The sequence below is a fragment of the Rhagoletis pomonella genome, unplaced genomic scaffold (genome assembly GCF_013731165.1).
Source record: "Rhagoletis pomonella isolate Grant_MI unplaced genomic scaffold, Rhpom_1.0 Rhpom_scaffold_00006, whole genome shotgun sequence".
NCBI lineage: Eukaryota > Metazoa > Arthropoda > Insecta > Diptera > Tephritidae > Rhagoletis > Rhagoletis pomonella.
The window spans coordinates 66,030,008-66,044,215 of record NW_023458560.1 but is presented as its reverse complement, the minus strand read 5'-3'; the positions used below and the strand labels follow the sequence as shown (position 1 = coordinate 66,044,215).

At 37.3% G+C, this 14,208-nt stretch overlaps 1 protein-coding gene across 1 annotated transcript; it reads left to right on the top strand.

Annotated features, from left to right (window-relative positions):
• The first annotated feature begins 2,035 nt into the window (after positions 1 to 2,035).
• On the top strand, positions 2,036 to 7,586 carry LOC118742048 (sodium- and chloride-dependent GABA transporter ine-like). The gene is made up of 2 exons (XM_036474015.1): positions 2,036 to 3,507; positions 7,291 to 7,586. The coding sequence occupies exons 1-2, from the start codon at positions 2,346 to 2,348 to the stop codon at positions 7,584 to 7,586; spliced, it is 1,458 nt and encodes a 485-aa protein (XP_036329908.1). The 5' UTR covers positions 2,036 to 2,345.
• The last annotated feature ends 6,622 nt before the right edge of the window (positions 7,587 to 14,208 follow it).

The window sequence follows — 14,208 nt, the reverse complement described above, 5'->3', positions numbered from 1 at the left end:
TGGCATCTTTTTAAGTACATATGTATAGTATATATATATGTGGATCGTAAAATGTAACGAGTTTTAATATGTATATCCGTTAAAAGGTATACATACATATGTAGGTACAAGGTTAATGCCGAGTGTATTCGACAATACTCATGACACTTGACAGATGGATTATTTTTAAGTCAATAGTCTTCGTTTTATAAAGTTTATCTACTTGACCTTGCCTTACTAAGATAGCTAAGATAAACGTTTACAGAAGCTGTTACAGACACTTTTAATGGTGAATGGAGAACCTTCTTTTAATAAATATATATCGACTAAATTGCCCCTTACCTGCTGCGCTGAGTGTATGGCATCTGCGTTGCATGAGGTGTAATTTATTTCAGTTAACCTCAACATACTTAAACTCAGCCAAAATCCTCTAACCTCTTTCGAACCCTCTTTCTTAAGCCAAAATATTTTTTAAATTTATTAGATTCAAAAAATTAAATTATTTTTAATTTGTTTTCAAAACATTTTCGATATTTTTGTTGATTAAAATAATTTTTTCGAAGTTTTTTATTTTCAGTTTCGTTAGTTTGATTCCCATATAAAACCAAATTGATTTTGAACTCCGAAACAGCTGGCAATCCTCATAAGAATCATTTTCAAATAAAGCTTTTTTAAACCTCACTGTGTTTTGATACCCAGATAATAATATCTAATTAAACAAATGTTAATTAAAATAACTTCTACATTTTGCACAGGTGGCAACGCTCTTTAAAGTTATTTCGAAATAAATTGTTTTACAATCCCCTTCGTTTGATACTCACATTTTTGTATTATTTTATGTATTTAACTTTTTAATTAATTTACTTAAAAAGGTGGCAACTCTCCTCAAAAAATATCCTATGTCTTAATCCAGTTCCTAGGCTATCTGTGCGGTCAATTTGATTCAAATACGTCCAGAGGTTTTAGCGTGACAGAGCAACGAACATACTCACGCTCATGCAGCGCACAGCATATTCAGGATGAGCATAATCCTTTCCTCAAGTCTCATTTAGATAAATACAAAACGATAGCATAGGGATGCTGTATAGGATTTATTAAACAAAAAACGAGTTTTATGTAGCTTCTTGACCTTTTCAGAAAAATGAGATATCGACATATTTCAATTTGTAAATAAGAAAATAGCTTGACCAAAATGAGAGTAAAAAAAAATAACGAGTAAAAATTTTATCTTTTTAAAATTAGAACTTTTTTCGCGTTCAATGGTAATTTTTCCATTGCAGAACGATAGCCATGTAAAAAAATATCTTTGCCGAGACTCCTGAGAAGCCAACGAAGAAAAACTACAACGAACTCATTCGTTTTAGACGTTCATCGTTGGTGAGTGGGTTTACTAGGATTGACTAGTATTTTTGATGCGAGTCGGGCTAAAACTGTAAGGCCATCTATTAGTGAGCCTTTGTAGCCGATTTCATCGCGGTAAAGCGGGCATGACCAGCGCAGGCCACTTGCTTATGGAATTCTGCCAGCGTTGGGCATGACTGCTCTAAATGATGCACATTTGTACTTTTTCTACGTGGCCCAATAAATAGTAGTCTTATCTTGCCGCGTCCAAACCATCTAAACTACTTGTTTATTGTTATATTTGGGAGCTTTTCGAAAATATTTCGTCTTTTTTCTTTAGCTTTTAAATTGTAGATCTGGACAAATATCTAAGGTATGAAAATGCGTTATTTTATTGTCATGGTTTTATTTAAATTGCATTCGTTTTATCTCGCTGATTATTCCTGAAAGACTTGCAGCCCCATCATAAATTAGTCAAGCTGACAAGCGACGATTATGTCCACCTAATTCTAAGCAAAAATTTAAGCGCTTTGTACAAATACCTTATGTAGAATAAGACAAAAAATACACAGAAATGAAATTTGGATGCAAATAAAATTTAATTTTAAATATACACATACATACATACATACACACTTAATCTTAAGTGAACCAAGTGGTGATAAGAAAGCGTCCGCGTCAGACGGACCAAGATAAACCCAAACGATTTACGGTGCTATTTATTTTTTGAAAAAAAAACCCTTTTAAAAGTAGCTGGCGTATAATCGTTTTCGTGGAAAAATGTGAACAATAATATAATTACTGTCCACAGCGATATGTTGCAATGCAAAAATTAAACGAGTTTAAATGAATGAGATTAAAGAGGCGAGTGCGGCAGTTTAACAGTCAAACAAATGTGTGAAAATATAAATATTCGCAGTGCCCGGAACTGCCAAGCCACATAAGCGGGCTCAGAAGCGAGTTCAGAAGAACTAACTAAACTCATTACAAAACCAAACACAAAAAAAAATATTCTCATCACCACCATGAACAAGGTCGCTACCGAAGAACCCAGCACTTCAAGCGCTACGACGAAGCATGTCAAAATCAACTCTTCCGCCGTCAAAGCCACCAACACCACAACAACCGATACTGCCACCTTGCCGAAGAAAAGCGCGGCACCCTCTACTTCGACTTCGACGCCCACCCTCGCACAAATTGGCACACAAACATCGCAGCATTTTCGTCTCAGTCAAATCTCCGACAGCGGTGCTGAGGGTGGCGACGAACAGACGCGCCTCATACGCTCACCCTCCGCGCGTTCGCATAAATTCATCATCATACCCGCCACACCGCCCACGCCCAATTTAACGCCTACCGGCTCAACAAAAGAAAAACCTCCCACATTTCGACCAACCTTCACAGCAAACTCATTGTCCACTCTAGCGGCCACAATCCAGAAGACGCCCGGCACAAGTTCACAACAAACCACAAAACAACAGCCGCCATTACAAAGACCGAAATCAGTGGCGCGTCAGTTGTCTGCGTTAGCATCGGCGGTGGCGGTGGCGGGCACAATAACTACAGTAGCCGCAGCACAACTGCAGCCGATGCCGCCGCCAAACGGAGAGAATCAAATACCTACGCCGACTACAGTTAATCAGTCAATGCTCACATCGCCGCACCACAGCTCAATTAATTTCACGCGCGGTGCATTAGCAGCCGCAACAGCAACGGCAGCAGCAACACCATCATCATTAACACGTTCAGCAAAATCACAATCGGATGTAGCTCATCAGTCGACTAGCGCTAATACGCCAGCCAAAACAGCAACAACAATAGCAGCTGCGCTTAATAATAATGCAGCTGGCGTGACATTTACAATTGAGGATTGCGAATCGGATGGTGGCGTTAGCAGCGATTATATGCCTGCCTTCGATGCAACACTTCATCCGAGCAATGCAACCGCAATCAGTTCCATTAAATCCGCGACGAAACTCACACCCGCATATACGATTGCTGTCGGTACACAGACGCCACTCTCCTCATCGACAACAGCGTTGGTTACAGCCAGCACAGCACCCGCATCCACAGCAGTCTACCCCTACTATCGTAGCGCCTTGACTGCCAGCGAAACAACGCCATATTTGCAAGGGTTTAGTTCACGCGGCCGCAGCGAGAGGAGCAGCATGAGATCGGTGGTATCAGGTGAGTAATTCGATAATGAATAATGTTAATACTTAGATTAGAAATTATGGAAAATTCGTTAGCCTACTGAATTAAGTTTTCCAATAGTCCAATAGGCAGTGATTAAGTGAAACTAGGGAAAATTGTGAGAGTCACCCTTTTAGGCGGTCATTGCAGAATGCACACCTCAAAGTGACGCAATGCTTTTCTAATGTGTACCACAGATGACTATGAAGCTTCAGAAGGAATAAGGGCAAGGGTCCAATAACAAGATGTGTGCTTCTAAGTATGAGGCCATATCTGAGCATATTTCAGGCGGAACTCTATGCCATTATCATGTCTGCGAAGTTAGACTTACGAAGGAACTACTAGAATAAGAGATTTGCAATCCCAGGTGATAGCCACATGGTGATCAATGTTCTTTTATCTAGTAAAATCAAACCATCCTTATTCCTTAATAACATTGAGAAACTAAACTTTCTTGGTGGGTACAACGACGCCCACGCCACAAGGGATTACAGTGAAATGTAATAACAACAATATTGCAAGAGATGCAGCGGCTAACACTTCAGTTGCCCACGAGCCAGTGCTATTAAAGAAGAGCTCCAGAAGAAGGGGTACATATTGCTGGAACTAAACTGGCAAAGGCAATCAGGACTGCGACAGGCAAAGTGCTTAATAATAATATTTTGGCGCTTAACACCTTTGCTAAGTATTTGGCCGAGCTTGTTCTCCAATTTGTGGTGTGCGTCCTAATGTTATAACACAAATAGAAGGACATACAATTTTACGTCGCCTCCCAAAGGAAAATTTTACCAAAGAAACTTTTTTTAATTTAGATGTTGCTCTGACTATGGCTCGAACCAAGGTCCTACGGAGTGGTAGTACACATATCTAAGCACTTAGCCAAAGCGACCGCGGAATGCTTATAAGGAATTTATAAAAGGAAGAGTTTTTAACATCTTATCAGAAAGAAGCTTAGAATATTAACAAGTATCCTAACAGGTATTTTAGCCAGAAAGTTCAACAGAGAGGTCATCTTCACAATCTCGGGTTATGGCCGAATAATATCTATTTCCTGTGACGCTCGCCCAAGGAGATGTCTTCTTAATTAGCCGTCATAAAAAAAAACTGTATTAAAGCTGATAGTTTTTACAAAAAATTTTGAGTTTTGTACGCCCAAGAATCGTGTAGGTTGAAAGCTCTCCCTCATGATGCGAGATTTTAGTCCCAATAGCTTGTCCCTGAGCATGACTTAGGAGTAGCAAAAGGTCTGAAGAGATTTATAGTACTTATATCGAACCCGCCTTCTTCCAGAAGCTATAAAGGTATGACTTTTTTTAGAACTGAATTTATATTAACACACTAAAGTCCACATTGGAAAGAATCCTCACCGGAATTGCCAGTTAGAGTTAGGCTTAGGGCTTCGCCGGAATCGGACCGTCTTACTGAACTTATCAAATCTAAAGCAGAGGCTCCAGAATAAATTAAAAGTCTGGAAAGTACAAAAGTAGATAGTGAAATTCCCTCAGAATTCGAAGAGCATCGTGAACGCGTAACACCGTAGGTTAGCGTCGAATAGAAATTCGCACTCAATATGGGCAATAGGAGATTGCTATCCTGAGTTCACGCTGTAAACACACTTGGTTGACTAGCCAACCCTCATATGGACCACGTTTTGTTTAAGATGGATTATATCGTCGAGGTGTATATTGGGTTAGGCGGGTTGCTCTCGTTGAGGGTTTCCTCGAAAGTCACACAAGCGCATTTCACAAAACTCGTCTCGACATGTCTTTAAACTATTCCCATTTTTTGGCAAATCTTAGTAAAGCGCTTAACAAGGTTTTCGCCAGGCTGTTTAAGTTCTCGAAGAAAAGGTATCCCAAATATTTGGTGCGCTTTCGCCCGTGATGTTGGTAGCGCTTTTTTGTCCTACACCTGGCGGTCATATGGACAATATAGCAGAATCCCTTTAGTATTTATTCTGATTATAAGACGAATATTTGGTTTCTAGAGCCTACCAAACTCCACGTTGTTTGTTTATTGATCTAATTAATCTACCTGCGGTTAGTAGTTGCTTTAGCCATCTTTCCACTGCGTGAAAACCACAATCTGTATGCCTTGACCCGCTCCACTAATCGTGCCTCATATTCCTTTGTCGGGTACTTATCTATTTCAATATTTTCCGGTATAAACCATGGGTGCCCAGTAGAGATTAAGTGTATGCTGACGAAGAAATCGTAGTTATCTTCATCGGGCGAATATCGACTTATTCGTTGTTGACACAAAGGCTTTGATCAAAACTTGACGGTCCACAACGATGAAGGTCAGTCCTGCAAGGCACTGTAGTAATCTGGGAGTAGGCTTCTATCAAAAAAACATGGTAGAGAGAAGATGCCAGATGATGTTCCGATATCGATATTAGGGCCATCTGTGTAGAAAATTTAATAAGTTCAGAATAAAACGCAAATAATATTTTTAAAGGGCCCTAGTTTGCAGCCTAAATAATATTTGGAAGAGAATTGCATCTGCTTCAAGCGTAGTTCAATGGGCAGATTTTGGATTAGGAGCCTTTGCCCTTTTTGGACAAGCCAGAAAGAGTAGAGCGTCTAGAGCTTCTTTACTTTTTAACTTCAACTAAATCATCTGAAAATCTATTCCGAGCGACAATAAATTTTAATAGAAATGCGTTTTGTTGAAAACAGACGGCATCGTGTTGGTGGTCCGGAAATTTAAGCACTTTCATTTATTGTTATTCTTATTAGGGTATACTAGCACTTCGACCTTGCTAGATGTATTATTCTAGCCCTCAAAAATCATTCGAATATTCTGCTATGAATGTATGAAGTTAATAACTTTGTTAGGTGTCGTATTCCCTATTCTGGACAGAGGCGACAATAGCTTTCCGAAAGTTATGTATCTATGACTGTATCTAACCTAACCTAACCTAAGACCATTACTTTCTGGTGGCCAATGGGGCGTTTTACTCCCTCCAGCCTAGATTAAGGCGTCGCGCAGAGACTCCTTAGAAGGAGGTGTAAGTCTTTTGAACTGCGTTTTCCATCCGATATACGTTTCTGGGCTGCAAGCAGAGCTTTTTTCCTTGGGAAAACAGAAAGCCGGAAACAGGCTCCGCTTTGCTCGTTATAAAAATATTTCGGACGTAAGCTTAACGATGCCAGTTTAACTTTTTGAAGAAAGTCACTTTAGCTGACTAATTTTGTAACTAATTACAGATTAACTCAAAAAGCTATTCAGGAGCGTTTAGAATAATGTCTGTATGTATTTACTTATTTTATTTTTATGTACATACGTTAAGGTGCCCCACCGGCTTTCCGCCGGAATTATAAAATTTGTTATACTTAAATACAGCCGCCAAAATATTTGTGGAAAATAAAAGTAAAGTTGGCTGGACCGATTTTAAAAGATCCCCCAAAATTGAGTTTTTTATAAATAAAATTAGTTTTTAAATTCATGTTTTCCAAAAAATCATCTCAGATCATAGAAGAACGGTCTACGTAAAAATATTTGAAAATTTTATCAACGAAATCAAATAAAATGTGATTTTTTAAGATATTTTCAAATCGGTCTAGCTCACATAATTCTTAATATTTTTCCGAAATATTTTGCCGAAAATCTTAAAATATAATAAATTTTGTAATGCCGACGGAAAAACAGAAGTGATTTTTTTTTTTAATAATGAGTTATGCACCCTAATGTACATAAATTTTCTTAAAGAAACTAAACTTTATTTCTAAGAACTTACTTTTATTATTTCACTACACCGACTTATCACCCTTTCAGCTTACATTCCCAGCTCCCAGGACCCCCTTGGCGATGCGCTGGCACAATATGAGCAACAGCAACAGCAACAACAACATTATTTACGACCCAGCCATTCGGGTAAAGATTTAAGCGCTAGTTCCTCATTCATTTATCATGATCACGTTGCCAATCAAATATATTCGGATGTGACGTCGGTACGCTCAATAGCATCGATTGGCATCGGTTCGACGGATGGACGTAGATTGGTGATTAGACGAGTGCCGCATACCCCGCATGAGCTATTCAATATGGTGCATCCACCGACGCCACCGTAAGTACATTTGAATGAGAGTAGCTTAAGTTTTAACGGGTTTACTTATCAATAGTTACATACATACATACTAGGAAAATAGTTGTAATATGTTAATGTATGCTGAATGTGGCTTACTTTGAGAGCTTTACCTAATACTCAAACAAGTATGTAAATGTGCACGTGCATATGTGATAATTACTGTCATTTGTGATAATTATCGATAGGGGACATATTTGACTGTTTTAAAATTACCTCAAAGTTTCGTAAACAATTGTATTTATATGAGTATTGGATATAATTTCGTTCTAAGATAAAAAATACCGGGTTTAAAATATTTCTATGAAAATCTGTATCTGTGTAGTTTCTTAATGAAAATACATACATACACACATATGGACTTGTGTACATTATGTATTCAAATTCTCAACTCTTTTCATATTCCTCTTTTTTGGAGTAATAGCACATTTCCACCAAAACCTTGACTGCAATTAAGATCTCAGATAAGTTCCAAGAAAGTTATCGGGTGATCGGCAAGGTTTACTTCTTACTTCTGGATTTTTTACTTTCGTTTTCTTGTATTTGATATGAGCAATTGCCCCCTTCGCGCGTAATTGCTTTATGTTGGCGGCTTCCACATCAATCGTGGTATCGTAGTTGGTTCTCAGGCCTGCTGACGTAGTAATGCAGCATCCAACACAACCCTCCAATCACCAAAAGAAAGAGACGAGGTTAGAGCAAGGAACCTTGTCGAACCCCGCTGTGAAGTTCGGCGGTCTCAGACAGCTTTCCATTGTGAAGTAGACGACACGTAGCTCCGTCGTATATGGATTTAGTTACAGTTTTTTCGGGCACTGCTGTACGGGGCAAGGCTGCTCAAAGGCACTCTCTATGAACACTATCGACAGCCTTTTCTAAATCGACAAACATCCAATGCAGATCAGCTCTGAATTTGGCACACTACTCGATGATGAATCTCACTGTGTTTATATGGTCTTTGCAGGACAATCTCGCCTTGAAACACGCCTTAGAATTGTCGATAGTAGAATTTAAATGTTTCATTCACGCCAGTTATGACAATTAATTCATTTGCAAAAGTCGGAGTGTCGTCAGATAAAACGTGGTTCAGAACTGACTCAAAGTGCTCTGTCCATCTAGCATGTTGCTCCTCTTCCGAATGCTCTACATAGATTACCATGTTCGCTCCTCACAGGGTGCTCGCTACTCTGACTAGGCTATTTATATGGCTGCGTTTGTCGTGTCTTATACTCAGTTTTGTTGCAATATTTTTTAAAAAATCACGCATAGATCAGATCCCCTAGAAAATCGTATATAACTTAATATACTTAATTCCAAATTCTTTATTGCACCGCTCCTCCTTTATGAGCTAAAGAACACAACAATTCAAAATACAAATTTCTTCAACTCAAATAGCCAACTGCGGTCAACAATTGTTTTTCATAAACATATTTTTTATTGACTTAATAAGTCTAAATGGTTTTCACGCCGAATTATTAAGGTGAGAAAGTTTATATATGCTATCAAAAAAATAAAAAAATTAGACTAACCAAAATATTAAATAAAGGTTTACGCACAAATATTTGCGATACGGCAAACATAATTTTAACACCACCTTAAAAACCGCTGGACAGTGCAATGAAAATAAAAGAGCCATATGGCAACAGCGGCGGCACACAACAGAGATTCGGGCAGATGGGTACGTCAGCAGAAAATCGAAGTCACTATTTTATTTTTTAATCTACAACACGAAAGCGTGTAGTAACAATTCATTTGCACAGAGTTATTGTGCGTGCACATAAAAGTCTATAAGAATGCTCCAAATTGGAAATACAAGCCCTGTTTTAATGGATTTACACAGTGTGAGCTAAAATTAAGTGCGCTTAAAATGTTTTTAGTGAGTAGCCCAGTTAATTTGCATTTGCTACAAACTTATTTAAATTGTCAATTAACAAGTTAAATAGGTATGTGATTACAATAATTTAATAAACTAAATGAACTATTTGTATACATATATCGAACAGTTCAAAGTTGTTTTGTAAAGGTTTCAAGATTATTAGCGCCTATTGGAAATTACAATCGCAACGACTACGGCACCTGATACGGACGGCTTTCGCAAGTATTAAATATATGTTTTCCACCTTTCCGAAAGCTACCGCTACATGATAAGCCGGGCTGTATAAATATTAAGAATATTGAAATTTCAAGCATTTATGAAATTTACAGTTATATGAAAAGCGGCCGTAATTTTAGTCGATTTCAACAATTTTCAACGGTTTGCTTTTATGTGGCAAGCACAATAACCATACCGAGTTTGGTACAAATTGCTAAAACGGTTAGCGAGATACATATATGTGATCATAAGTGGGCGGTGCCACGCCCATTTTCCAAAATTTTATCATAAACGTATTTATTGGTAAAGAATTGTTGCGACAAACCAGTTCGAATAAATTAGCTTTATTATTAACTGATTTATCGAGGATTTCGTATTTCTCTAAATTACCGTTATATGGGATGTGGGCGAGGTTATTATCAGATTTTAAAAATTTTCCGCCGTTTGGTACGCTGTGCCAGGGCCAACAACTGTGCCAAGTTTGGAAGAAATGTGTGCAGCGGTTACCAAGATATACACATGTAACCATAAGTGGGCGTGGCTACGCCCATTTTCCAAAAATTTTCAATATTCTTATTTTTCGTCTAACAATCATTGTAAATATCAATTTTTAGTGAATTATCTTCAGTAGTTACTAAAATATCGCAGTTTTCGTATTTCTGAAAATTACCGTTATATGGGAGGTAGGCGTGGTTATTGTCCGATGTCGCCCATTTTCAATACCGTCCGTCCTACGCCCAAAGGAAGTGCACGTACCAAGTTTCGTAAAGATATCTCAATTTTTACTCGAGTTATCGTGTGCACAGACGGACGGACGGACGGACAGACAGTCACCGCTTAATCGATTTCTCTTTTCATTCTGATCATTTATGTATACATTTGTCTATTTCTATCTCGATTCGTTTTGCCTGTTACAAACAACCGTTATGTGAACAAAGTTATAATACCCTTGTGCACAAGTGCGCTCGGGTATAAAAACTTTCGACTATCCACCACCGACTTCGTGTTCTCACCGAATCTTTCGCATATCCAGCGCCTCAACATTCGTTCGGCACCATGACGCCACGCGCCAATGCAGAAGTCGAAAGTGCTTCAACAAAATACTCGGAATATTCTTTTTATCGTTTTAATCGTATTGCCAAAGTGTAAGTTTTTTCTTTAAACAGAAATAGCTTTAGAATACCAAACTGTATATACTTAACGTGGCGTTATATTTATTGCATAAAAGGCAATGAAACATTTTCACGTGATACCTTCGCCGCCAGCGATTACATCATAAAATTCAAATGCACTCATTGTTATTCGTTTGCCACCCGAGTCAATATGCTTTTCTTCGTTTCAAAATGTGTGAAAATGCTTTTTGTTAATTGTTCGAGTTTTCTATGTACATATAATAACACTGTACGGCAAAATCAACTTTTTTTCTGGGTATTGGACCAATCCAATTTTTTTTAAGAGATTGAGTCTTAGGTAAAAAAAGGCATTTCTCCGTTTTTCGAAGTTAGCCTCCGAAATCGAGATATGGGCCTTCGAAGTTGAAAATAGGACCTTTGGTAAAAAATTATTTTTAATTATTATATGTAAACAACTAAAAACCTAAAAATATAGATGTAGTCCGCTTTTTGCTCGTATTTGAATGGTATATAACTTTTTTGCGCAAACTTATATTAAAAATGCTGTGAGGGGTCAAAGGTCGGGTCTTCGAAAAATTAAAAACCTTATAATTCGAAAAATTTTGATTTGATTTTTAAAAAATTGATATCATTACAAAGGTGATTAAGCCCCCTTTCTTTTGGTATGCATACTTGTATACTTCGTATGTAACAATTTGAGAAAAAACATTAAAAACTAAAAAATACCTTTTTTTTATAAAAAGAATTTTTTAAACAAAAAGATTATTAACCGATTTTTAAAAACTTGATATCGTTGTAAACGCAATTAAACCTTCTTTCTTTTTTCTCCTTTTTTCTTTCCTTGTTACAAAAAAAACTGTCACCGATGTACTATTTACCATGATAAAAACATAACAAGGTCAAACCATTGAGAGGCAGTCTGACGTTTGCCAACAATATAATTCAATTCAATTCAATTTAATAAAACTCAAACTCACACACACATTCTCATTTTCAATCTCAAACAACAACAATTGTGAACAATTTAATTTTTTTATTTTCAATTTTATATGATTTTAAAATGTTGGCAATCGTCAGAAAAAAATCATGGCCGACGAATTGAGAGAATGAATTTACCTTGTAATGTTTTTATCATACTATTTACTCTCGGTACTCGCCTCGTCTTGGTCTAGTAGGGGGACTTAATCTTCGTGCCGATTTTATGGGTTCTTCTTCGCCAAATGCGCCATCTATGTATTCAAAAGCATTGAGAAGTGTTTCCTCCATATCTCAAGTATACTCTGAGCATACTAGCGCTGCGATCTGGTTGATCTATTAGCCAATCTCAAGCTAATTATAATTATACCGCTGTCAAAGCCTGCTCCCGCTTGAGGCAGGACACTCGCAGATAACATATTTTTTGCCACTGCTCAGAGCCAGTTTAAGGGCGCGCAAGAAGAGAAATGCCAGCAGACAACGTCCCACCTTTCTCTTGAGGGATAGGATAAACTTCGTAAGCTTTTTGTCATACGCTCTACACATAATCCTGCAGCCTTGTATTCCACACCTTCTGCGCCTTCCGGATCAGGGGCAGGTCCGGCTTCCCATTAAATCTTACTTAAAAAGTTAGTGAATTCTTTTTGTGTTTTTGGTATATAGTATAACGTATGGAAAAGTCCATTAATAAGCCTTTTTGGATTCTAAACCAAATTTTGTTCAGGCTTCAATGTATGAAGGTATATATCGGTTGTCCTCTGCAATAATGATTGAATTTAAAATTCAAATTTTTAAGTGGATGATGTCGTTAATCCTTTTCTAATTCATGTGTAATCCTTACTTAACAAGGTAGTAAGGATTACTACGGTAAGTAGTAAGGATTAGACATGGATTATACAAGGATTAGAGACATGAGTCACTTAACAATAGTAACAGTTTTTATTTTTTGAATTGTCTCGTTATTATTTTATTTTCATATTTCAAACATTTTCAATCACCATATCAAGTGCTACCACTAGAAGGCTAGTACGTATTATTTATGAGTACATATAGCCACGATGTGTAGACAAGTGTGTTTCGGCAGCCAAATATGAATGGCACCAATGTACGAGTACAATATTCGAAAATACAAAGATAATGTAATTACACGTGCTATACAACAAAATTTACAACCAAATGAAAAATTGTTATTGTTATGGCAAAATGTGTAACAATGAGTGCCCACACATTTATGTATGTTCTAATGTACCTATACGATTATTTATCAACAACAATGATCTGTCGACCTTGTCCTGACCAACCTCGCACACCAGTTTGGTAGCAACAGGTTACTATTTTCCGCATAGCAGTTTTGAATTACTTACAGAACATTTTGCAAAATCAACGCACAACACTGATCTAATTTCAGCACATGTGTGCCACACTGAGAGAAATAATGGATAGTAAAAATTAATACTTCATATTTGATTATCGTTTAAAAATGTTCGTATTTGAAAATAATATGGCTGTTCAGGATCTTGTGTATATGCTCTTACATTTGCATATTCGTTGCATTTGTAAATTCACAACAATAAAATGCACATGGTTGCCATGACAGCAAGCATCAAATTTTCCAAATGCAATTCCAACTGCAAATTCCACTCCATTTCGACGACATCCTGAACAGCCCTAATATTTTCATACAAAAATTTATTACGCACGTATTTGACTGTTCACATCTGGGTATGTATACGTAAGTGTACATACCCCTGTAGTAAATCGCGCTAGTTCAGAACTACTGCAGAACTAGCTCTTTAAGAGGCGATACTGGTTCTCGATCTATCCCAACGCAATGCTTTCAACTGTGTCTGGCGATGTCCTACGAAGTGGAAATTGTCACTTCTGCAGAACTTTCGAACTAGTTCTGAACTGGTTCCATTTTCGACAGTTCTGGGACAATAAGTTTTTTATGAGAAAAAGTTTTAAAACTAATTTACTGAATATTTTTTTCTTTTCTGAACTGTTTTCATTTTGGACAGATCTGCGACAATAAAATTTTGATTATTCCATTTGTTGATTTTTTTTTGAATTTTTTCTCTTTTACAGATTGCATTTTATTTAATTTTTTATTTTTCTCTTTTATTTATATTAAACTTGATCATTTTCTCTTCAATTTTTAAGCGGTACTCAACAATTTAAATTTACCAACGATGTTAGAGTCGGAGGTCTTCCCGCTGAGCTATTTTAGTATTGTACGAGAAGTGAGAATTTGTGCATTTACTTCTCAACAGAGCGCAAGTAGCACACCAAAAGTATCAACTGTCCCTCTCTGCAGCCGTTTTGCACAAGTTCAGAGATAGTTCTGAAATGTATAGGGCGGAACTAGCGCTTTAACAGCCTGTCTCTAAATTTTACTGCAGGGTACGCAT

Excerpts from the sequence above, each read along its gene's own strand:
- LOC118742048 (XM_036474015.1), top strand. The coding sequence starts at position 2,346 with ATGAACAAGGTCGCTACCGAAGAACCCAGCACTTCAAGCGCTACGACG. Across the intron at positions 3,508-7,290 it reads CATGAGATCGGTGGTATCAG|CTTACATTCCCAGCTCCCAG; the intron begins GTGAGTAATTCG and ends TCACCCTTTCAG.